The sequence below is a fragment of the Oncorhynchus kisutch genome, linkage group LG5, assembly GCF_002021735.2.
Source record: "Oncorhynchus kisutch isolate 150728-3 linkage group LG5, Okis_V2, whole genome shotgun sequence".
In the NCBI taxonomy this organism is placed as follows: Eukaryota; Metazoa; Chordata; class Actinopteri; order Salmoniformes; family Salmonidae; genus Oncorhynchus; species Oncorhynchus kisutch.
In genome coordinates this window covers 17418532-17444835 of record NC_034178.2, presented here as the reverse complement: position 1 = coordinate 17444835, position 26304 = coordinate 17418532, and the positions used below count along the sequence as shown (strand labels likewise).

Here is a 26304-nt window from a genome sequence, read left to right as displayed (position 1 = left end):
GTCATTGTTGATCGACGACAAAAAAAATCACCTCTTCCACACTTACTATAAGGATTTCAAAATTACAATGCTTGTCTTTTATAATTTTGTCAGTTATGTTGGATGTGTAAGTTCGGTGTTTGTTGCTAGCATGTCATGCCTAAATTGGCTAATCTTGCCAATTAAAAAATTTGTAATTGGCAATATCAGTGGGTTTTGTGATGAATAAGCCTTCTGATTCAATGAATGATGGAGCTGAGTTTGCTTTTTTGCCTAAGATTACATTTAAGGTGCTCAAAAGCTTTTTACTATCATTCTTTATATCATTTAGCTTTGTTTCATAGTATAGTTTCTTATTTTTGTTCTGTTTACTCACGATTTCTCAATTTGCAGTAGGTTCGCCAATTGTTTATGCTGCCAGACTTAATTGCCATTCCTTTTGCCTTATCCCTCTCAACCATAAAATGTTTCAATTCCTCTTCAACCATGCGGATTTAACAGTTTTTCCAGTCATTTTCTTAACTTTCCTAATATTCTCTTGATAAGTGTGAATTGGACAAATTTCCTGCTAAATATTCAAAATATAACTAGTACTTTTGGGTGTCAAGAGAAATAAATGGACTAAAAACTATATTATTTTCTTGAGAGTGAAGTGAAAGTAAAAGTTGTCAAAAGTATAAATAGTAAAGTCCAGAAGATTAAACTACTTAAGTTAATTTCCCTAAAATGTTGTGCACAAAATTTAGTGAGAATTTCTCCTTTGTCAAGATAATCCATCAACCAGACAGGTGTGGCATGTCAAGAAGCTCATTTAAACAGCATGATCATTACACAGGTGCACCTTGTGCTGGTGACAATAGAAGGCCACTCTAAAATGTGCAGTTTTGTCACACAACACAATACCACAAAGTTTTGAGGGAGCATGCAATTGGCATGCTGACTGCAGGAATATCCACCAGATCTGTTACCTGAGAATTGAATGTTAATTTCTCTACAATAACCAGTTTTTTTTTTTTTTTTTTTTTTAACCTTTATTTAACTAGGCAAGTCAGTTAAGAACAAATTCTTATTTTCAATGATGACCTAGGAACAGCGGGTTAACTGCCTGTTCAGGGGCAGAACAACAGATTTGTACCTTGCCTGCTTGAACTTGCAACCTTCCGGTTACTAGTCCAACGCTCTAACCACTAGGCTACCCTGCCGCCCCAGGGTAGCCTACTGTGACGGGATCATGAGGCCCATTGTCATGCCATTCATCCTCCGCACTCACCTCATGTTTCAGCATGATCATGCACTGCTCCATGCTGCAGGATCTGTACACAATTCCTGGAAGCTGAAAATGTCCCAGTTCTTCCGTGGCCTGCATAATCATCAGACATGTCACCCATTGAACATGTTTGGGATGCTCTGGATTGGCATGTACGACAGCGTGTTCCAGTTCCCACCAATATCCAGCAAATTCACACAGCTATTGAAGAGGAGTAGGATAAGCATTCCACAGGCCACTGATTAACTTTATGTGAAGGAGATGTGTCGCGCTGCATATGGTGGTCACACCAGATACCGACTGCTTTTCTGATCCAGTCCCCTACCTTTTTTTAAGGTATCTGTGATCAACAGATGCATATCTGTATTCCCAGTCATGTGAAATCGATAGATTAGGGCATAATGAATTTATTTCAATTGACTGATTTCCTTAAATGAACTTTAACTTAATAAAGTCTTATACATTTTAGCTTATTGCGTTTATATTTTTGTTCAGTATAAGTACTGTACAGTCATGGCCAAAAGTTTTGAGAATGACACAAATATTATTAATGTCCACGAAGTTTGCTGCTTTAGTGTCTAGGTATTTTTGTCAGATGTTACTATGGAATACTGAAGTATAATTACAAGCATTTCATAAGTGTCAAAGGCTTTTATTGACAATTACATTAAGTTGATGCAAAGAGTCAATATTTGCAGTGTTAACCCTTCTTTTTCAAGACCTCTGCAATCTGCCCTGGCATGCTGTCAATTAACTTCTGGGCCACATCGTGACTGATGGCAGCCCATTCTTGCATAATCATTGCTTGGAGTTTGTCAGAATTGGTGGGTTTTTGTTTATCCTCCCGCCTCTTGAAGATTGACCACAAGTTGACAATGATTTTCCTGGCCATGGACCCAAAATATCGATGAATTGTTCTCCGAGCCACTTAGTTATCACTTTTGCCTTATGGCAAGGTGCTCCATCATGCTGGAAAAGGCATTGTTCGTCACCAAACTGTTCCTGGATGGTTGGGAGAAGTTGCTCTCGGAGGATGTGTTGGTAGCATTCTTTATTCATGGCTGTGTTCTTAGGCAAAATTGTGAGTGAGCCCACTCTCCTGGCTGAGAAGCAATCCCCCTCATTAATTGTCTCAGGATGCTTTACGGTTGGCATGACACAGGACTGATGGTAGTGCTCACCTTGTCTTCTCCGGACTAGCTTTTTTCCGGATGCCCCAAGCAATGGGGTGAAGTCAGAGAAAATGACTTTACCCCAGTCCTCAGCAGTCCAATCCCTGTACCTTTTGCAGAATATCAGTCTGTCCCTGATGTTTTTCCTGGAGAGAAGTGGCTTCTTTGCTGCCCTTCTTGACACCAGGCCATCCTCCAAAAGTCTTCGCCTCACTGTGCGTGCAGATGCACTCACACCTGCCTGCTGCCATTCCTGAGCAAGCTCTGTACTGGTGGTGCCACGATCCCGCAGCTGAATCAACTTTAGGAGACGGTTCTGGCGCTTGCTGGACTTTCTTGAGCACCCTGAAGCCTTCTTCACAACAATTGAACCACTCTCCTTGAAGTTCTTGATGATCCGATAAATGGTTGATTTAGGTGCAATCTTACTGGCAGCAATATCCTTGCATATGAAGCCCTTTTTGTGCAATGCAATGATGACGGCACATGTTTCCTTGCAGGTAACCATGTTTGACAGAGGAAGAACAGTGATTCCAAGCACCACCCTCCTTTTGAAGCTTCCAGTCTGTTATTCGAACTCAATCAGCATAGAGTGATCTCCAGCCTTGTCCTCATCAACACTCACACTTGTGTTAATGAGAGAATTACTGACATGATGTCAGCTGGTCCTTTTGTGGCAGGGCTGAAACGCAGAGGAAATATTTTTGGGAGATTCAGTTGATTTACATGGCAAAGAGGGACTTTGCAATTAATTGCAATTCATCTGATCACTCTTCATAACATTCTGGAGTATATGCAAATTGTCATCATACAAACTGAGGCAGCAGACTTTGTGAAAATTATTATTTGTGTCATTCTCAAAACTTTTGGCCACAACTATACACCACTGGTTATGACTCATAGCCTGAGGGGTGCCTGGGAATGGTTAGGCCGGGCAGATGCATTAAAAGATGAGGCGTGACACTCTTTACTATCAAATATACACTCAGTGGCCAGTTTATTAGGTACCCCACGTTTACATGCCTCTAAGAAATCAGGCTATTGTGGAGGAAAAGGGGGTCCAACCCGGTTCTAGCTGTACCTAATGAATTGGCCACTGAGTGTAAATAGTTTATTGTATAACCAAACTTATAAACATACTGTGAAGATCACACCTCATCTTCTAATTCATTGTTCGATTATTTAAGGTAGCACCAGCAAACACCAGTTTTCTCCTAGCCGAGGATGATGGGAATAGGCTTTTATTGGCTTTGGTACAGGAGTGGAGAGCAGGATGGGGAACATATCTACTATTGAAGTCTGAAAAACACTGAAACCCTGGATAGTACAGTATCTGGCAATAAAACATCCCTGGATTATGTTCTATATGATGACAAAGTTTAAATTGATCCAATTGAGTAGAGCACAGAATAAGATAATTTGACAAGGATCGACACAGTGCATCCTCCCAATCATCATTTGATAAAGGATATATCATCATTGGAATAACATGAATAACATTTTATTAAGAATAACACCACAACATACTGTGTACATATAACTCATTATTATGGCATTTAGTGTGGTTTAAATATTGCATGCACACACACACACATACACAGACTCACTGCGGTAGGGAGCTAACAGATTGGCATCACTCATGCGTATCGTGAATGGTACTTATCTTCTTATATGAAGAGTGGCAGCTAAGGTAGTATGAAGAGTAATGAATGTTGTTTTTACACAGGAATAGAAACAATTAGTCACATCCACTAATCCCCACAGCTTGTGTGTGTGTGTGTGTGTGTGTGTGTGTGTGTGTGTGTGTGTGTGTGTGTGTGTGTGTGTGTGTGTGTGTGTGTGTGTGTGCGCAAACTCACAACCATCCATTTCTGTGTCCATGGCGACAGTACATCTAGATCTCAGGAAGGCAGTAGCAACGTACTAAGCTAACATATGGAAATGTTTTAAGATGGTCATACCAAGGATCATTTAGCAATTTGATTTTGAATTTTAGGACCTCTTTAAGTATAATATAAATACATCCATTCATTGTTACCATTCATTGTGTAACAATGAGCATTGGGATTGCAAACAGAGGAAGATCGTCAAAGGTAAACTATTTATTTTATTGCAGTTTGTGATTTTCTTACGCCTGTGCTGGTTGAAATAGTTGTTTTTTTATGGGGCTCTATCCTCAGATAATCGCATCGTATTCTGTCACAATAAATCATTTTTTAAATCTGACAACGCAGTTGGATTAGCAAGATTCTAGGCTTTCGAAACATGTGAGACACTTGTATTTTCATGAATGTTTAAAACCTGTTAAAGATAGGGCCGACTACTGCCCCCTTTGGAGGAATTGCGTGCCCATAGTAAACAGAAAAAAAATCTGTTACAAATTGCTAATATATGCATATAATAATTATTATTGAATAGAAAACACTCTAAAGCTTCTAAAACCGTTCAAATTATGTCTGTATGTAAAGCAGAACTCTCAGGGCAGCCATTCTACCAAACTCTCTCTTGTCTTCATGAAAGTTGGACCAACTTTGACGTCATCGCCCCCACCCTTCCCAACCAGCTACAGACCTGGGAACAGTTCCTATCTCTTCAGCGCGGTGTCCTCTTTCAGTGGGGCCTCTCTTTGTGAGAATCGCGCACTCCCTCGAGTTTTGGCGGGCTGAAACATCCGGGTCACGTGAAAATACATGTACTTTCATGCGCACGTCTGGTCCGGAGCTCTCTTTCTTCCAGGATTGACCAAACGATTTCGGTTTGTCTGTTCGGGGCTAAGGTTTGTTTTGCATGTTTAGAACATGTTTAAGCTTGATTCTGCACTTAGTTTGACCAGTTTAGTCGACATATAATATGTAATTTTGAAGTTTAGATGCGCATCGACTAGAATTTTGGCTGCATTTCAACCGGAATTTGTCGCGTTTGGTAACCTAAAGACACAGACTTGAAAACCAAACACAGTTTTTGGTAAGTATAACTCCTTCCACGTCTTCTGATCGAAGAACATCAAAGGTAAGGGAATATTTATGTGTTAATTATGGGTTTCTGTGGACTCCGAGATAGAGGAGACATAATGCTAATTTCTGAGCGCCGTCTCATATTATAGCCCAGTGAACGAATTCTGTAACGTTAAAAATAAATGTAACACAGCGGTTGCATTAAGAAGAAGTGTATCTTTCTATCTATATGTAGAACATGTATATTTAGTCAAAGTTTATGATGTGTATTGCTTGTTATCTGACGTTAGCTCCGGCAGATATCATCATTTCTCCGGACATTTGAGTAGCATTTTGTGAACATGCCGTCATTGTAAACAGAGATTATGGATATAAATAGCATATTATTGAAAAAAACATAAATGTACTGTGTAACATGTCCTATTACTGTCATCTGATGAAGATTTTCAAAAGGTTAGTGAATTATTTTTCTTTTAATCCTGCGTTTGTTGATTGCATTTTTTGGCTATGCAAATTAGCTGTGTCTTTGGTGGTGGTTTGACATAAATATGTGCTATGTTTTCGCCGTAAAACATTTTAGAATTCTGACTTGCTGGCTAGATGAACAAGGTGTTTATCTTTCATTTGAGCTATTGGACTTGTTAATGTGTGGAGGTTAAATATTTCTAAGAATATTTTTGCGTTCCGTGCGCCACCGTTCCAGCTGAACGTGGGAGGGGTCGTTCCCAAAAGGGAACCCTAACCCGTCAACAGGTTTTAATATGACTATTTATGTAGCGATCACCGTATGTTGTCGAATTTCATCCCGCTACCGGGTTCGGTGCGCAGAGAGGTTAATCTATTTTGCCACAACTTTGGAAGTATGCTTGGGGTCATTGTTCATTTGGAAGACCCATTTAACCCAAGCTTTAACTTCCTGACTGATTTCTTGAGATTTTGCTTCAATATATCCGCAGAATTTTCCATCCTCATGTTGCCATCTATTTTGTGAAGTTCACCAGTCCCTCCTGCAGCAAAGCACCCTCACAACATTATGCTGCTACACCCGTGCTTCACGGTTGGGATGGGGTTCTTCGGCTTGCAAGCCTCCCCCTTTTTCCTCCAAACATAACGATGGTCATTATGGCCAAACAATCTATTTTTGTTTCATCAGACCAGAAGAAATTTCTCCAAAAAGCACAATATTTGTCCCCATGTGCAGTTGCAAACCATAGTCTGGCTTTTTCATGGCGGTTTTGAGCAGCGGCACAGTGAATTTAGTGTATGTAAACCTCTGAACCACTGGAAATAGAGAATAGTGAAATAGTGAATTATAAGTGAAATAATCTGTCTATAAACAATTGTTGGAAAAATGACTTGTGTCATGCACAAAGTAGATGTCCTAACTGACTTGTCAAAACTATAGTTTTTTAAAAAGACATTTGTGGAGTGGTTGAAAAATGAGTTTTAAAACCTGTACAGGAACCAAATCAGCGGAAATTTCAGAGTGCCACCTATAGTACTCGATAAAACTCAAACTTTCATTAAAACACACACGCCAGATACTCAATTAAAGCTTCACTCGTTGTGAATCTAGCCAACATGTCAGATTTGTAAAATGCTTTTCGGTGAAAGCATGAGAAGCTATTATCTGATAGCATGCACCCCCCGAAATACCTGTACGAGACCTAAACAAAAGATTTTGCGGTACCCGGCGCTACACAAAACGCAGAAATAAAATATAAAACATTCATTACCTTTGACAAGCTTCTTTGTTGGCACTCCTATATGTCCCATAAACATCACAATTGGGTCTTTTTCCCGATTAAATCCGTCATTGTATCCCCAAAATGTCATTTTATGAAGGCCGGTCTGATCCAGGAAAATTCACCTTTACAAGACGCAACGTCACTTTTTAAAATTAAAAAAGTTGCCTATAAACTTTTACAAATCACTTCAAACTACTTTTGTAAACCAACTTTAGGTATTAATAAACGTTAATAATCTATCAAATTGATCACGGGGCGATCTGTATTCGATAGCAGCAAGTCTTGAAATCATCGTCCATTTTTTCACTTTCATAACTTCCTCCGGTGCGCCCCAAGACAGGAAGTGCCTATACGTCATCTCACCAAGGATAAACCAGCCATGAAATGCCAGTACTGGCGACATCGTGTGGAAGCTGTAGGCATTGTAATCGGAACCTCATCTATTTTCTATCGCCTTAGACAATACATTGACTGGCGGATGAATATTTTCCCTGTGATTTTTACTCCTAAACACGTTCTGTTATAGCCAGACACGATTTAACCAGTTTTAGAGACTTCAGAGTGTTTTCTATACACACATACTTATCATATGCATATACTATATTCCTGGCATGAGTAGCAGGACTTTGAAATGTTGCGCGATTTTTAACAAAAAGCTGCGAAAAGCTGCGAAAATTTGCATCATCCCTAACTTAATGACTCCAGCCTAAGTGTATGTAAACTTCCGACTTCAACTGTACACACACACACACACACGGAACCGAACCATGGTCTGTAGTGGCGCCTCCATCACTAAGATGCAATGCCTTAGACAGCTGCGCTACTCAGGAGAATTAAGAACAATATCTTCTTATTTTCACAATACGATGTGGCACATTGACAACTCAAATCGCTTTGAAAAAGAGCCTTCTAATTAGGCTTCATAACTAATGTTAGCCTATCAGAACATAACAAAACAAGACCTTTACATTCAATATAGAGATAATCAAATAGTTCAATTGAAACTTAAATAAACAATTCCCAGAATCGAATAGGCTAAAGGCTCAATCTTTTATCAGCCGCACAGGTTTAGTCTAAACTTTATATGGCTTGCTTATGGTCTAAATGAGCGAAACCCTGAATTAACAAAATAATTAACTGAATTATCGTAATCAAATAGGCCTACCTCCTTGCATGTTTTGCAGGCTGTGTATCCATTTACCTGGTTGTTGGCCTCCACAAAGACTCCAACATTTCAACATTTCACTCACACAGCACCTGTTTCCACAATAGTGTATTCCACAATCATAACCTTTTTGTTCATTAGCTATTTTAAAGTAAGCTGGGCTAGCCAGGGAAAGTACATTTGGCAACGTGTTGTCGTGTGGGGGGAGGTAATATAAGCTCTGCACGTGGACAAATTAGGAATGTTTCAGCACCACACAAATAATAGACAGTTCCCAGCTCTCGCTGCGTGGCTGTTAGTCTAGGCCTAGGCTACTATGTCTGCCTCACTGCTCACAGAATGGAATTCGCAACACAATACAACAGGCTCCTGGTTTTGTAAAAAAACAAATATTATCTTGATTTCTGACACAATAATTGTTCCATAATTGTTCAGAACTGCAACCGCAGGTTGAAATAATGTTTTCATTCACCCGCCAGCTGAATTTTTTGCGGGTCACCTGCGGGGAACAGTGGGTATCCGACCCGATGCAGGACTCTACTCTGTGCTGTGCTGTAGGGCTAGGTATACTCTTCCATTTCCTTTTACTAACAAAGAGCCCTTTAATTGCAGCACACAGTAAAGAGAAAGGCCAGCCTCTTCCTAACACTGCCACTCTAATGTTGACAACAGCTCCATGGGCTGACGACTATCAGTATATGCACAAACAGGCAGAAGACTAAATAATGAAGCTCTTCAGTTTATAGTACGAGAGAGAGTGTGAAGAGAGAGCGATGGAGGGTGAGGGATTGAGAGAGCGAAAAGGGGAGTAGAGCGATATGGGAGGCGAGATAAAGGGGAGAGAGAGACAGAGGCTCAATCCCCATATCCCCCCCCCTTAGCCGTCCCACTTAGCCCTACCCACTCCATTTTGTGCAATCCCGTGAGCTGGATGGAGAGGAAGTGGTGTCCCGATTGAACTTTGAACAAGGCATAGTTCCTTTTCAGCACTCTAGTTAGCCCTCCATGCAAATCGAATCGAGTTATTGACTTGCTAGCGAGTGGTACCCAAAATTCCCATGAAGCTCAGCAACCCAAGGCTGAAGAGTTGCTTCAGGAAAGATGGCAGCCAAAAACACTAGGATTGAAGCAAATATAAGTAATTATAACTTCATAACAAACCATGAAAAAAATTTACAGTTAAGAAGAATATGTTAGTTAATGGAGAGACAAATGATTGTGCATATTTAGCAAGCTAGCTGACTGGCTAACTTAGACAGCGAGCTCTATATTTAGCTAGACACAGTTGAAGTCGGAAGTTTACATACACTAAGGTTGAAGTCATTAAAAGTCGCTTTTCAACCAATCCACAAATTTCTTGTTAACAAACTATAGTTTTGGCAAGCCGTTTAGGACATCTACTTTGTGCATGACACGTAATTTTTCCAACAATTCTTTACAGACAGATTATTTCATTAATAATTCACTGTATCACAATTCCAGTGGGTCAGAAGTTCACATACACTAAGTTGACTGTGCCTTTTTTAAATTTTATTTTACCTTTATTTAACTAGGCAAGTCAGTTAAGAACAAATTCTTATTTTCAGTAACAGCCTAGGAACAGTGGGTTATATTTGTACCATGTCAGCTCAGGGGTTAGAACTTGCAACCTTCCGGTTACTAGTCCAACTGCCTGTTCAGGGGCAGAACAACATATTTGTACCATGTCAGCTCAGGGGTTAGAACTTGCAACCTTCCGGTTACTAGTCCAACGCTCTAACCACTAGGCTACCCTGCCGCCCCAGCTTGGAAAAATGTGAAAATATAATACAAAGAAAAAATCTGTGTTTTTTTGTACCATCATCTTTGAAATGAAGAGAAAGGCCATAATGTATTATTCCAGCCCAGGCACAATTTGGATTTGGGCACTAGGTGGCAGCAGTATCTTTTCAAAATTTTGTATCAAGACTGCCCAAATGTGCCTAATTTGTTTATTAATACATGTTCAAGTTCATAATTGTGCACTCTCCTCAAACAATAGCATGTTATTCTTTCACTGTAATAGCGACTGTAAATTGGACAGTGCAGTTAGATTAACAATAATGTAAGCTTTCTGCCCATATCAGATATGTCTACGTCCTTGGAAATGTTTTTTGTTACTTACAACTTCATGCTAATCACAATAGCCTACCTTACGGTTGGGGACACGCACACCGATCCCGTAGAGGTTAATATTGAACACTAGTCACTATTAATGTTTACATACTGCTTTACTCATTTCATATGTATATACTGTATTCTATTCTACTGTATTTTAGTCTATCCCACTCTGACATTGCTCGTCCTGATATTATTATATTCCTTAATTACATTATTTTATTTTTAGATTTGTGTATATTGTTGTGAATAGTTAGATACTACTGCACTGTTGGAGCTAGGAACCCAAGCGTTTCGCTACACCCGCAATAACATCTGCTAAATATGTGTATGTGACCAATAAAATTGGATTTTATTTCATTTTGATCCAAAATGGCATTTTCCCTGAGCCTTATTGAGCGTGGTTCAGAAGTAGTGGGATCATTGCACAAATGAGTGCTTTTTGCTTCCCTTTGATATTTTAAGTAGAAATTGTGCACCAATATAATATAATAATAATATAGTATTTGAAAAGCCTGTTATATTCAGTGTGCCCTTTAATATAGACTAGATGGAGAATTACTATAAATCCAATTTTTTAAATTTGAATTAAGACATGCATTAAGACTGCATTTTCACATATTCCTCCATGTACCTTCTGTCATTTCTATGAAGATTTTAAACTTGTAACGGTTTTCTTCATCTGAAGGAGAGGCGGACCAAAATGCAGCGTGGTGGTTATTCATGTTTTTAATAAAGACGACTATACATGAACAGACTAAACAAAACAAGAAAAGTGAAAACCTAAACAGTCCTATCTGGTGCAAACACAGAGACAGGAACAATCACCCACAAAACCCAACACAAAACAGGCTACCTAAATATGGTTCCCAATCAGAGACAATGACTAACACCTGCCTCTGATTGAGAACCATATCAGGCCAAACATAGAAATAGACAAACCAGACACACAACATAGAATGCCCACCCAGCTCACGTCCTGACCAACACTAAAACAAGGAAAACACATACGAACGATGGTCAGAACGTGACAGAAGGCCCCCCCCCCCCAAGGTGCGGACTCCGAACGCACAACCTAAACCTATAGGGGAGGGTCTGGGTGGGCATCTGTCCGCGGTGGCGGCTCTGGCGCTGGACGTGGACCCCACTCCATAATTGTCTTAGTCCACCTCCTTAGCGTCCCTTGAGTGGCGACCCTCGCCGCTAACCTTGGCCTAGGAAACCTAACAACGGGCCCCACTGGACTGAGGGGCAGTTCCGGACTGAGGTAGCTCAGGACTGAGAGGTAGCTCAGGACTGAGGGGTAGCTCGGTACTGAGGGGAAGCTCGGGACTGAGAGGAAGCTCGGGACTGACAGGAAGCTTGGGACTGAGAGGAAGCTCGGGACTGAGAGGAAGCTCATGACTGAGAGGAAGCTCAGGCAGGTTGATGGCTGACTGGCGGATCCTGGCTGACTGGCAGATCCTGGCTGACTGGCGGATCCTGGCAGACTGGCGGATCCTGGCTGACTGGCAGTTCTGGCGGATCCTGGCTGACTGGCGGATCCTGGCTGACTGGCGGCTCTGGCAGCTCCTGGCTGACTGGCGGCACTGGCGGCTCCTGGCTGACTGGCGGCTCCTGGCTGACTGGCGGCACTGGCGGCTCCTGGCTGACTGGCGGCACTGGCGGCTCCTTGCAGACTGGCGGCGCTGGGCAGACTGGCGGCACTGGCGGCGCTGGGCAGACTAGCGGCGCTGGGCAGACTGGCGGCGCTGGGCAGACTGGCGGCACTGGCGGCGCTGGGCAGACGGGAAGCTCCGACAACTCTGGAGAGACGGGTAGCTCAGATGGCGCTGGGCAGACGGGAAGCTCCGGCAACACTGGAGAGGAATGCTCTGGCAGCGCTGGACTAAGGAGCTCTGGCGCCTCTGGAATGAGGGGCTCTTGCGCCTCTGGACTGAGGGGCGGGAGCTCTGGGAGCGCCGAACAGGCGGGAGACACCGGCTGCGCTGGGGGGGAGGAAGGCTCCGGCAGCGCTGGACAGGCGGGACGCACTGTAGGCCTAATGCGTGGTGCTGGCACTGGTGTTACTGGGCCGAGGACACGCACAGGAAGCCTGGTGCGGGGAGCTGCCACCGGAGGGCTGGTGTGTGGAGGTGGCACTGGATGGACCGGACCGTGAAGGCATACTGGAGATCTTGAGAGCAGGGCTGGCACCAACCGCCCTGGCTGGATCTTCAGTCTAGCCCGGCAGATGTGAGGAGCTGAGATGTAGCGTACCGGGCTAAGCACGCGTACTGGGGACACCGTGCGTTCCACCGCATAGCACGGTGCCTGACCAGTACCACGCCCGCCACGGTTAGCACTGCTAGGCGCACTGTAGCGCTGAGCTGGCACAGGACGTGCAAGGCTAGGGAGATGCACAGGAGGCCTGGTGCGTGAGGCTGGCACCATCTTCACCAGCCGACTAGCACGCACCTCAGGATGAGCATGGAGAGCTGACCCAGGTGTCATCAAATCCCGGACACGCTCTGTCGGGCAAATTCCGTGTCTCATGCACCAACACAGCAACTCCCTCATATCTCTCTCCTCCAATCTCCCCATTAACTCCTTCACCATCTCTGCTTCGCTCACCTCCAACACCGGCTCTGGTTTGCTCCTTGGCTCCTTACGATAAACAGGGGGAGTTGGCTCAGGTCTGACTCCTGACTCTGCCACACTCTCCCTGTTCCCCCCACCCCAAGAAACTTTTGGGGCTGACTCTCGGGCTTCCGTCCGCGCCGCCGTGCTTGCTTCGCCAACCTCATTCTCCTGTAACCTTCCGCACACTGCTCCATCAAATGCCAGAATCCCGAAACATAGAAATAGACAAACCAGACACACAACATAGAATGCCCACCCAGCTCACGTCCTGACCAACACTAAAACAAGGAAAACACATACGAACGATGGTCAGAACGTGACAAAACTAAACCTCAACATTTCTTCAAGTTTTCACTATCATTGTAAATAAATCCCTAGTTATTTTGTTGCTTTGACAAGGTCATTTCTGAAGGGTATTATTTAGTTAATGTGATTAGTGAAAGAAATAATAACCGGTCCCTCATTTTAAGGTAAACCCTGTTACGTACTCCTGTTTTAATATGGTAAAACTATTTATTTTTAAAAATCTAAAGAAACATGGAACATCTAATAGTCAAATCATAGTGTCAAAGCAGGTGGGTTGGTTTTTCTCTTTTTGGCCATTTTCTGGTGTTTTAGTGGTGGAAAACTAAGTGGGTCGAAGCATAACACATCAACCCTGTTAGCTAGACAGCTTTTTGTGAAGCTTGATTTCAATTGATCCTCCCTGTTGAACACAACAAGCTTCCATTTATGGCTGATACAACATGAAATCGTCAACTCTTGTTACTTTATTTGGTGCTTAATAGGCACTTTATATTTTTATTTAACCTTTTGAGATGGGAAAACATGTTTTTCATTGCGTTGAAGATGTGGTCTTTATGACAGAATGTCAAATAGTGGTGAAATTGTACATTTTTTTTTCAAGAAGTTAACTTATTTGTATTGCTTTTAATCTTTTTAAATGAATTTATCTTATTAACACTTTGTTCTAGCTAGCTATTTGTGTTGGTAGCTATGTGTTGGATATACCCGGTGCACTAACTAGGGAATAGGATGCCATTTTCGATGCACCCATAGTCTTTGATGCCCAAAAGGGTTATGGTGGTACTCTATCATTGCTTTTATGGGTTTATAACAAACACCCACTTTCTTTTGTTCTTCAATATGGTTTCTTGCTATTCAGTTTCTTTACTTTGAAGGTGAGATCTAAGACAGTGGAACAGAGATACTGGGACTTTGATTATACTCTTGTCAACTGAATGTTTATTCTATTAAAGGATAATCATTGTGGGTAAACACGTTTGATATTGATCGCTGCTCTGTCATTCACACAGAGAATCAATGACTATGCTGATTTTCCACCTCTCTGCCTCCCTGCTGTTTGCTTTCATCCCTCTAGTGGTTCTAATGGTTTTACTTACATAAACAAAAACTGTTGGTTTGACTTGATATCCCCTGTTTTCCTGTATACACATCTGTGTACATCATCCTTTTTCACCCAAACTCTCTCGCTCTCTTGCTGTCTCTCTCTCCCTCTCCCTCTCCCTCTCCCTCTCTCTCTCTCTCTCTCTCTCTCTCTCTCTCTCTCTTAATCTATGTCTTTCTCTCCATGCTCTTTCCCTCCCCTTTCTCTCTTTGTCCCATTTCTATCACACAGCGGTGCAACTTTGGTTTTAGAAGTGGGGAGGGGGAAGATCAGCTTTAACATTATCATAAATTAAATTGTGAATTTTAATGCTTGGTTGCAAATCCTTTGCAGGCAATGACTGCCTGAAGTCTGGAATCTATAGACGTAGACAGCTGGGTTTCTTCTCTGGTGATACTCTGCCAGGCCTTTACTGCAGCTGTCTTCAATTCCTGCTTGTTCTTGGGGCGGTTTGCCTTCAGCAAGTGAAATTTATGATCAATTGGATTCAGGTCAGGTGATTGACTTGGCCATTGCAGAACATTCCACTTCTTTGCCTTAAAAAAGTATTGGGTTGCTTTCGCAGTATGCTTCGGTCATTGTCCATCTGCACTGTGAAGCACCGTCAAATGAGATTTTAAGCATTTGGCTGAATCTGAGCAGATAATATATAGCCCTAACAAGTCAGATTTCATCCTGCCGCTTTTGTCAGCAGTCACATTATCAATAAATACGAAGGAACCAGAATCATTGGCAGCCATACATGCCCACGCCATAACACTACCTCCACCATGCTTCACAGATGAGGTGGTATTTTTCGGATCATGAGCAGTTCCTTCCCTTCTCCATACTCTTCTCTTACCATAATTCTGGTACAAGTTGATCTTTGTCTCATCTGTCCATAATTTCTGTTCCAAAACAGAAACTCTCAGAAACTCTCTAATCTGGTCTTCCAGTTTTTGAGGCTTACCAATGGTTTACATCTTTGGTAAACCCTTTGTATTTGGGTCAAAGACGTATAAGGTTTTCAAAGTAGCAAAAAAATACAACAGCAATTACAAAAGCCATTTCAAGGATTTTTTTATGTTCATTGGAGTGTCACCTATGCCTTTATTTTAGTTATATTCAAGAATAAAGCCAATAATTCATTTTTATTGGGATTCTTATGAATGTACCCTAGTAAAACTGTTGTTTTTTTTCAAATTCATTTTATGCCCATTTTTTCATAATCACAAGGTTATATACACATGCCTAGAGTGGCAGAAATATAACTACGTAGAAAAAATGACATTTTATTTTGAATACCACATATTTGATGTATCACGTGTACAACTCAAAATTTGTTGAAGGTTTTTTACAAAAGCCTTACACTGAAAAAATGAAAATATCTATGAACATTTCTTTCACCTCATCCTTTGAGATTTGTTTTTGTCTCTCTGAGTCAACAAAACAAAGTTATTGTACTTTAATATAAAATACTGATGTTATACTGTATGACAATATTTTGTTACCCTGAATGACACATATCACTATGGCCCACAAATATTGATTAAATGTGATTCCTTCAGCAATAACAATAATGATCCTATGAACTATTATTAATAGCAGCAATAGTATTTTTCTTTTAGCAATTATTTAGTTGTTATAAAACTATGTAAAAAAACAGGATAAGATGTAATAAAATGTGCAGGCTAGCGGGTCACTTCCATACTAGAGAGAGAAATGACCCATATGCCACACACATAAAAAACATGGGTTTTACTATGCAACAAACAGTTTTTACTGGCACATGAGGTACAATTTCATTCACGTAGGATTAAATCAGCATTGAACATTTCAAACAAAGCATTAATTTAACATTGTGCAAAAAACTGTAGTTTTGCTTAAAATCATCACGAAACAGTGGATATCTTTCTCAAATCATATCAGGCATTTGAAAGAAAATGCATAAAAAGTATTCCACCAACATCAAAACAAAACATTTCTGTATTCTGAACATCAGAATATTAACCAAATCCATTGTCTGAACATCAAATGGAACTCATCAACATAACTTGGAATTTGGACTAATAAAGCTCTGTAAACTTTTCCCAGTCAGAGTTGCAGAGTTTTGAATTCCTTCGTTTTAAACGGCTCTGGTTCCTTAACTTGAGGCCACGCAAATTAATTATTTCTTTCAGCTGCTTGTTGCATGCAACATCAGATTGTATTATTGTATGGATTGGTGAATGATCAGGATTGACATCCTTCTTTCTTCTCCGAAAATGTCATAGTTATGACACAGAATAGGATTCGCATCTATTAAATGTTATTAATAGTCTATTGGTAGTAGGCTATACAATGATAACACTTAATAAAAGTTGAAAAGTTAAATCAATTCCATCTCCCTTTCTCTCTCAAACATGTTTTGTTACTATTTCATTACTAATGTTAATAATAATCACTTTACTATAATTTGAGCCTACGGCAACACTTTCCGTTGCATTGAGTTGCATTATTACACGATTATTACATGATAGTTAGTTAGAATTATGCATTGTTACACTAACTGGTAAATATCTATTAATGCAGGTACACAAATGCAATTTCAAGATACCTACACAAAATGGCTACATAAAATGCCCATCAAACTCCTTCAATTCAAACGTGTACAGTCTTGATTTTTCATAAAGTGCCCAAAATGTGAGCAGCTATTAACTAATATAATTCATAATCCATTTTTTTATCCATAATTGTGTGTGTGTGTGTAATATTATATTAACTAATATAATCCATCAGTTATACCTTACCTGCAGTGCAATGCAACATTTACTACAGTGTAATAGTGCAACTTAAAGTTAAGTTTTATCCACCCATCTTTATATCCTATTGTATCCTATTCTGTTGATGACAGTAGCATGAAACCCTGAAAACAAAACCTTGCTTTTCTTCTGGCTAGTCTTTCCCACTTCTTCTTACTAGACAACGGCATCTACAGTATAAAGATCATGTGCCTTGAAATACCTTAAAATGCCATAAAATAGTTTAAAATTATATTATTCAGTATTCAGTATTCATACAACAAGTAAATATGAATTGCATGATTAAATGTTGTAAACTAGTGAAAACATGGAAAAACAAAGCTACTGTCATTCAGCATAATGGTGACGTTGTGTTATATTAAACTTTTGTTGTGCTGAAGGACAAAGTCTAATACTGAAGAACGGATTTCATACATAAACATATTTAACAGGCAGTTCCTTATAAAGTAATGATCTTGACCTATAAAGACTATCCTTACTTTTCATATTTAATCTAGCTTTTTATAAAATAATAACATAAAAAGTATGTTTTCTGTGTTGTTGTTACAAAGGTTACTAGACGGTGAAAAGGTGAAATCATCAAATATTTCAGAGAGATTTACTCGCCTCATCACATTCATAGAGCGTCTTCAATGGGTCTTCTTTGTGATGTCACACACTGTCACATGATCACCATCATGTGATATGCTTTAAAATTGCTTTTTTCCTTTGTTATACTGAATGACATTGATAAAGCACAAAAGTCCGGACATATTTATTCAAGTTTTTAAATATTTTTTAGATACTGTATGTAGATACTGTAATACAATAATGCCATGGGTGTTCATTTATTTTTTTAGGATTAATTTCTACATTTTAAAAACACATTTGTCATTCTAATTTTAACCCGGACAGTTACACTAAAGGACATTTTGACACTTTAGACCTCAATAACTCCCTTAATTTAATAGTTTGCAAAACAAATATTTCTGGGTCAAAAGAAGGGTAAGAGTTGAGTGATTTAATATTATATTTATACGTATTTATATTTTTATGTTAAATGAATGGACTTCGGACACCAAATTCACATGTCTTGTCTTTAACCCATTTTCTCTGGTGAAGTCTTCTCTTTATTGTTGACTTTGATACAGATATGCCTACCTCCTGGAGGGTGTTCTTAATCTGGTCAACTGTTGGAAGGGTTTATTCTATCATCCACCACCATTGTTTTCTGAGGTCTTTCGGGCCTTTTGGAATTGCTGAGCTCACCATTGCGTTCTTTCTTAAGAATGTACCAAATAGTTGATTTAGCCACACCTACTGTTTTTGCTATCTCTCTGGTGGGTTTGTTTGAATTTTTCAGCCTAACAATGGCTTGCTTCACTGGCAGACTGCTTCACTTCACATCGGACTTATTGAGGGTTAACAGCAACAGATTCCAAATGCAAATGGCACACTTGAAATCAACTCCAGACCTTTCATCTGCTTACTTGTAAATGCACTAATGAACACACACCTGGCCATGGAACAGCTGTGCAGCAATTACTTTTGGGTGACAGCAACAAAAAAAAAAGTGTTAAACAAATAAAACATATATTTTAGATTGTAGATTCTTCAAAGTAGCCAAGAGCTGCCTTGGTGACAGCTTTGTACACTCTTGGCATTCTCTCAACCAGCTTCACCTGGAATGCTTTTCAACAGTCTTGAAGGAGTTCTCACATAAGCTGCTTTTCTTTCTCTCTGCGGTCCAACTCATCCCAAACCATCTCAATTAGGTTGAGGTCGGGTGATTGTGGAGGGCAGGTCATCTGATGAAGCACTCCATCACTCTCCTTCTTGGCCAAATAGCCCTAACACCGCCTGGAGGTGTGTTGGGTCATTGTCCTGTTAAAAAACAAATGACTAAGCGCAAACCATTTGGGATAGCGTATCGCTGCAGAATGTTTTGGTAGCCTTGCTGGTTAAGTGTGCTTGGAATTCTAAATAAATCACTGACAGTGTCACCAGCAAACCACCATCACACCTCCTTCTCCATGCTTCACGGTGGGAACCACATATGCAGAGATCATCTGTTCACCTACTCTGCATATCACAAAGACACGGTGGTTAAAACCAAAAATGTCAAATTTGGACTCATCAGATCAAAGGACAGATTTCCACTGGTCTAATGTCCATTGCTTGTGTTTCTTCGCCCAAGCAAGTCTCTTCTTCTTATTGATGTCATTTAGTAGTGATTTTGTTCCATGATTTTGACCATGATCGCCTGATTCACGCAGTCTCCTCTGAACATTTGATGTTAAAAGGTGTCTGTTACTTGAACTCAGTGAAGCATTTATTAGGGCTGCAATTTCTGAGGCTGGTAAATCTAATGAACTTATCCTCTGCAGCAGAGGTAACTCTGGGTCTTCCATTCCTGTGGCGGTCCTCATTGAGAGCCAGTTTCATCATAGGGCTTGATGGTTTTTGTGACTGCACTTAAAGAAACTTTCAAAGCTCTTGAAATGTTCCCAGTTCACTGACCTTTATGTCTTAAAGTAATGATGGACTGTTGATTATCTTTGCTTATTTGTGCTGTTCTTGCCATAATATGAACTTGGCCGTTTACCAAACAGTGCTATCTTATGTATACCAACCATACCTTGTCACAACACAACTGATTGGCTCAAACGCATAAAGAAGGAAAGAAATTCCACAAATGAACTTTTAACATGGCACACCTGTTAATTGAAATGCATTCCAGATGACTAGCTCATGAAGCTGGTTGAGAGAATGACAAGAGTTGTTACGGCTTTCTTCCGTTGAAGGAGAGTCGGACCAAAATGCAGCGTGGTTAATTCGATACATGTTTAATGAAGAATAAACACTAACAATACAAAACAATAAACGGAACGTGAAAACCTATACAGCCTATCTGGTGAATACAAACACTGAGACAGGAACAATCACCCACGAAACACTCAAAGAATATGGCTGCCTAAATATGGTTCCCAATCAGAGACAACGAGAATCACCTGCCTCTGATTGAGAACCGCCTCAGGCAACCATAGACTTTGCTAGAGCACCCCACTAAGCCACAATCCCAAACCTACGAGAAAAAAAACATACATAAACACAACACAAAATAAACCCATGTCACACCCTGGCCTGGCCAAATAAATATAGAAAACACAAAATACATAGACCAGGGCGTGACAAGAGTGTGCCAAGACTCTCAAATATATAAGTATATTTTGATTTGTTTCAAACTTTTTTGGTTATTACATGTTTCCATATGTATTATTTCATAGTTTTGATGTCTTCACTATTATTCTACAATGTAGAAAATACAATAAAAATAAAGATAAACCCTTGAATGAGTAGGTGTGTCCAATCATTTGACTGGTACTGTATACATTTGAAGTTGGATGTTTACATACACCTGAGCCAAATATATTTAAACTCAGTTTTTCACAATTCCTGACATTGAATCCTAGCACAAATTCCCTGTCTTAGTTCAGTTAGGATCACCACTTTATTTTAAGAATGTGAAATGTCAGAATAATAGTAGAGGGAATTATTTATTTCAGCTTTTATTTCTTTTATCACATTCCCAGTGGGTCCGAAGTTTACAAAAGCTTACCAAAATAAGTTGGGTGAATTTTGGCCCATTCCTCCTGACAGCTGGTGTAACTGAGGCAGGTTTGTAGGCCTCCTTGCTTGCACACGCTTTTTCAGTTCTGCCCACAAAGTTTCTATGGGATTGAGTTCAGGGCTTTGTGATGGCCACTCTTATACCTTGACTTTGTTGTCCTCAGGCCATTTTTCCACAACTTTGGATAAATGGGGTCAATATCCATTTGGAAGACCCTTTTGCAAACAGGCTTTAACTTCCTGACTGATTTCTTGAGATGTTGCTTCAATATATCCACATATTTTTCCCACCTCATGATGCCATCTATTTTGTGAAGTGCACCAGTCTCTCCTGCAGCAAAGCACCCCGACAACATGATGCTGCCACCCTCAAGCTTCACGGTTGGGATGGGGTTCTTCGGCTTGCAAGCCTCCCACCTTTTCCTCCAAACATAATGATGGTCATTAGGGCCAAACAGTTCTATTTTTGTTTCACCAGACCAGAGTACATTTCTCCAAAAATGTCCCCTTGTGCAGTTGCAAACCGTAATCTGGCTATTTTAAGGCAGTTTTGGAGCAGTGGCTTCTTCCTTGCTGAGTGGCCTTTCAGGTTATGTGAATATAGGACTTGTTTTACTGTGGATATAGATACTTTTGTACCTGTTTCCTCCAGCATCTTCACAAGGTCCTTTGCTGTTGTTCTGGGATTGATTTGTACTTTTCGCACCAAAGTACGTTCCAATCTAGGAGACAGAATGCATCTACTTCCTGAGCGGTATGACGGCTTTTACCTGCATACTATTGTTTGTACAGATGAACGTGGTACCTTCAGGCATTTGGAAATTGCTCCCAAGGATGAACCAGACTTGTGGAGGTCTACAATTTTTTTTCTGAGGTCTTGGCTGATTTCTATTGATTTTCCCATGATGTCAATTAAAGAGCCACTGAGTTTGAAGTTAGGCCTTGAAATACATCCACTGTTACACCTCCATTTGACTCCAATGATGTCAATTAGCCTATCAGAAGCTTCTAAAGCCATTACATAATGTTATAGATTTTTCCAAGCTGTAGGCACAGTCAACTCAGTGTATGTAAACTTCTGACCCACTGGAATTGTGATGCAGTGAATTATAAGTGAAATAATCTGTCTGTAAACAATTGTTGGAAAAATTACTTGTCATGCACAAAGTATATGTCCTTACTGACTTGCCAAAACTATAGTTCATTAACAAGAAATTTGTGGAGTGGTTGAAAAATGAGTGTTAATGATTCCAACCTAAGTGTATGTGAACTTCCGACTTCATCTGTATATATTTATATATATTTATACTTCTGATTAGTCTCTAGATTCAACATTTCCAAGCAAACAAAAAAAGGGAGAATCTGTAAACATGTTGAAATAAATGAACATACTCTTTGCCAGAATTCAGTCAGCCTTCACAAGACCACAACATATGCAAATATGTCCCTTTTGTGCTTTAAACCTCCAGCAGAATAATACAATTCCTGAGTGCATGATATTCAGTTTCACTGGCATATAGTACATTCAATGGATGGTTTTAACTGCAGTAATTTATGCCAGAGATTACTGCAGTTTAAACGTAAACTGCTTAAACTGTAGGTCTACCCATCAATTCGATATGGAACTTTGTATCATTCACAACATATACTGCAAAATTCACCTGAGCTCAGTAGACTGGTCTTCCCTGGCTGTCTGACCCTGCTGGGACTCTGTCACTATCTGATCCTGCTAAGACATGATGGGCATAGTGTTGGGTACTGACTGCACTAAAGGGCTGCATTCCCAAGGGATGCCTGCGGGACCTGCGAGTCCCCACAGAGATCATTGCGGGGCGGGCAGCATTTTTCATGCTGCAGGCAGGTGCGGGCAGTCAGACAGACAAAAATGAAAATAGTTTTGTTGTCCAGCAGATTATTTTTTGAAACGGTCCTTTTTCTGCTTTGTTTGCTTTTGCCTAGCTATTGTATTAAAATCACGTATTTTTCGCACTATTCACACACTCAGAATGCCCAGCTTCACTTTCAGTAGCCTGCCTCTCCTAGTTGGGCGTGAGAGCTCAAGTGCGCCTAGAATGTGTGGTCTCAACTACGTTGTAGTTAAACCTGAATTGGAAATTAACTTAAATATGATTAGACTGTACTTTACTAGTGTCTGTAAATACATATTGATAATGAAAAGAAGCGGAGGGCGCTCACCCAACGTGAGTCAAAGTGAAATTCAAAAAATGTAATCATCATTGAAAAGGAAAAGGCACAACGCGCACATAAATTGGGCTTCTATGGTGAGCGGAGTGTTGCGCCTTTTCATTTTCAATAAGTATGGATTACCCTAATATTTGTCTCTGCCTGCAAATCGTACTCCTAAAAGGTAGGCTATATCATATAGTATTATGCGAAACGTCACAGGTGTCGCTGTCATAATTCTCGCTGCTTCCAGTTCAGTAGCCATACTTACGAGATCAGGTGCGCGTTTGGTCCCAATTAAATAGAGTAGGCTATAGACCGAGGTAAAAATAGTTTTAAGTTGGATATTCGATGGGTATTCCCGCTTTCAAACCTCAATAGCTTTCAAACCACTTGAGCCACAGACTTCAAATAAATGTCATGATGTTGGGGAAATTATTTTCACCATTTGGACATTAATTCGCTTTCCAAAGCTAATAAACATAGAAATGTGAGCAGCATTTTGTATTCCTAGTTGAATTAGTTAGGGAGTGTAAACAAACTTTTTTACATTACATTTTTTAAAACATTCAATAGGTCCTTGCTCATGTGACCTACTTGACCCAAACAAGGTTCAGAATATCCACTGACTACCCTTCTATATTGCACACCCTTTGGTTTGTCCATTTTCATCTCACATGTTTTTTACATACATTTTTCAAATATTCTAATTTCAATAGCTCCTTGGTCATGTGACCTACTGACTTCAAACACGGTTCAGAATGTCAACTCAGTGGTCCTACACATTGCACACCCTTTAGTACTATTAAACTATTACTATTGAAATTTTAAATTTAGAAAAATTCATGTAAAATGTGTGAGATGAAAATGGACAAACTAAAGGTGTCCACTGAGTGAACATTCTGAACCTTGTTTCGATTCAATAGGTCATATGACCTTTGAAATTCAAAAATGAATTTCAAACCTTTGAAATTCAAAAATGTAAATAAATAATAAAAAATTGTGCGAGATGTAAATCGACAAAACAAAAGTGTCTATGCCATCGGGTTAGCTACAACCAGTTTTGAAAGTTTTAGGAGTAATGGTTAAAGAGCTATTGAAATTAGAACATTTTGATTTGTCACTATGTTGACGGTCCCTAACTGCTGTTGGTGGCCATAAGGAAAGCTACAGACAAATATCAGTCAAATATCCAACCTGAAACACTCTTTACCTCGGTGGCTATATCCTGTGTATACATGGGCAGAGAAGCACAGGGCAGTTATCCTAAATAGGCCCATGATTAGGCTATAGTTTACTACATTGAATAGTAATAGGCCTAAATATTGATCACACATATTTCACCGTCTGAAAATCTTCCCACTCCTAAAGGATAGGCTATGAAAATAGCGCAAGAGAAAATGCAAGTGTCTCCAATTCTGCTCTCTTCAAACTACATCTACACATATTGGCTGATATAGCCCAGTAATACAATGTAAGGGCCATGTCAGAATCTCTGGTATTTTAACTTATTTCAGAAGTTATTTTTGCACATTTGATATTGCCTATATTGCCTAATCCCTGGGAACATGGCAGGCAAGTGAGCTAAGTCACATACGCCTAAAATAACATTGCGGGACTGCGGTTGGGTTTGAGACCAGTTCTTGCAGTAGGGAGTGGGAGTCCGACAGAAAGCCAACAGATGCGGGCGGGAGCAGGATGAAGAAATCGGTCCAGCGCAGATCACTACTGTGCACCATGACAGTGAAGCCTGTAATGTTAGAGCTGTTTTTTACTGTGTCAGTGTGAACAGTAGGGAATTAGCTTGGGAAACTGACAGATCAATAACGTTACATTGACATACTGACTAATATAACTCGCATTGCACTGAAAAAGCATCCGAATATCAATCTTCGATTGTATGGCTGATGGTTTCATCGTTTGATTCAGGTCTAGTTTGATTGAGGCAAAAATGATGGTACATCAACTGGCGAAAGCTTGCCAGGTGCATTTACTTCTGAAACATGACAACACAAAGGCTACAAAACTTTTCCATACAAACAACTGCTGTTAGATAACGATATGAGGTGGTCATTCCAACGTCATGACACTACTATCTGACAGATAACTACAGGCTAGGGCTGATCTGGCTGTGGTGGCTACTGTAATTTATTCATTCACCTCAGTCGAAAGGGGATGAAACATTAGATAACGTTACATGTCAGTTACAATACTAGCTCAGCAGTAGTTACCAGCAGTTACCTTGCCAGTTACATAAGTCAACTAAAGAGTAGCATGTATACACTGATTACTGGGGGTAATTGGGGGGGGGGGGGGCATTTCCCACCCGTTGCCAGTCAAAGTTGCGCCCCTGCTCTCACACACACATACTCTCTCTCCTTTTCTCTTTCTCCCCCTTTATTTTTTATCTGGTCTCTATGTGCTCTGCTTGTTTTCCAGATGGACCCTGTGCAGAAGGCCGTAATTAATCACACATTTGGAGTCTCCATCGCGCCGAAGAGAAAGCAAGTTATTTCCTGCAACATCTGCCAACTGCGCTTTAACTCAGATGTGAGTACATGGGAATCCCTTCTCTCTCTCTCTCTCTCTCTCTCTCTCTCTCCCTCTCTCTCTTTCTCTCATGAACAGCTTTGTGCATTGTCATTTGTCTTCAGGTAGCTATATTAAGTGGTGTGAAGTGTGTGTTCCCCAGACAGTCTACTCTAAAGGTTCAGGGAGTACGATAATGTATGATTAATACAATTAATGATATCAAGACATCTATTTGCTGGCATCCATATTAGGACAAATGTAAGTTGTCAGTAAGTTCTCTGACAGTCAATCAACTATATAGGATGTTATGGATCATGCAGAAGGGGAATTTTTTAAATGTGTTCTTTATTTAACTTTTATTTAACGAGGCAAGTCAGTTAAGAACAAAATCTTATTTACAATGACGGCCTACCCAAGCCAAACCCTTCCCTAACCTGGACGACGCTGGGCCAATTGTGCACCGCCCTATGGGACTCCCGATCATGACCGGTTGTGATACAGTCCGGTATCGAACCAGGGTCTGTAGTGATGCCTCTAGCACGGAGATGCAGTGCCTTAGACTGCTGTGCCACTCGGGAGCTAAAAACAGTGGGGTGTGTGTCTCCTGTTTAATGCCTCTTCAATTGACAGCAGCTGGGCTCTATTGTCCTCGGTCCAAGTGTTTTCCTCTCTCATACTCTCGCCAGACATGTGAAATGACTGAGGGTGTTTGAGACTGTTGTAGACAGGCAGCGTTCAAGAGAGCTTA

At 40.4% G+C, this 26304-nt stretch overlaps 1 protein-coding gene across 1 annotated transcript in view; it reads left to right on the top strand.

Annotated features, from left to right (window-relative positions):
* The window catches only part of LOC109890123 (zinc finger protein 385B-like), a 106104-nt gene that overhangs the window by 54019 nt on the left and 25781 nt on the right, over window positions 1-26304 (top strand). Inside the window, exon 3 of the mRNA XM_031824606.1 lies at window positions 25464-25574. Within this exon, the coding sequence (XP_031680466.1) occupies window positions 25464-25574 (111 nt within the window). The remainder of the gene's footprint in view (window positions 1-25463; window positions 25575-26304) is intronic.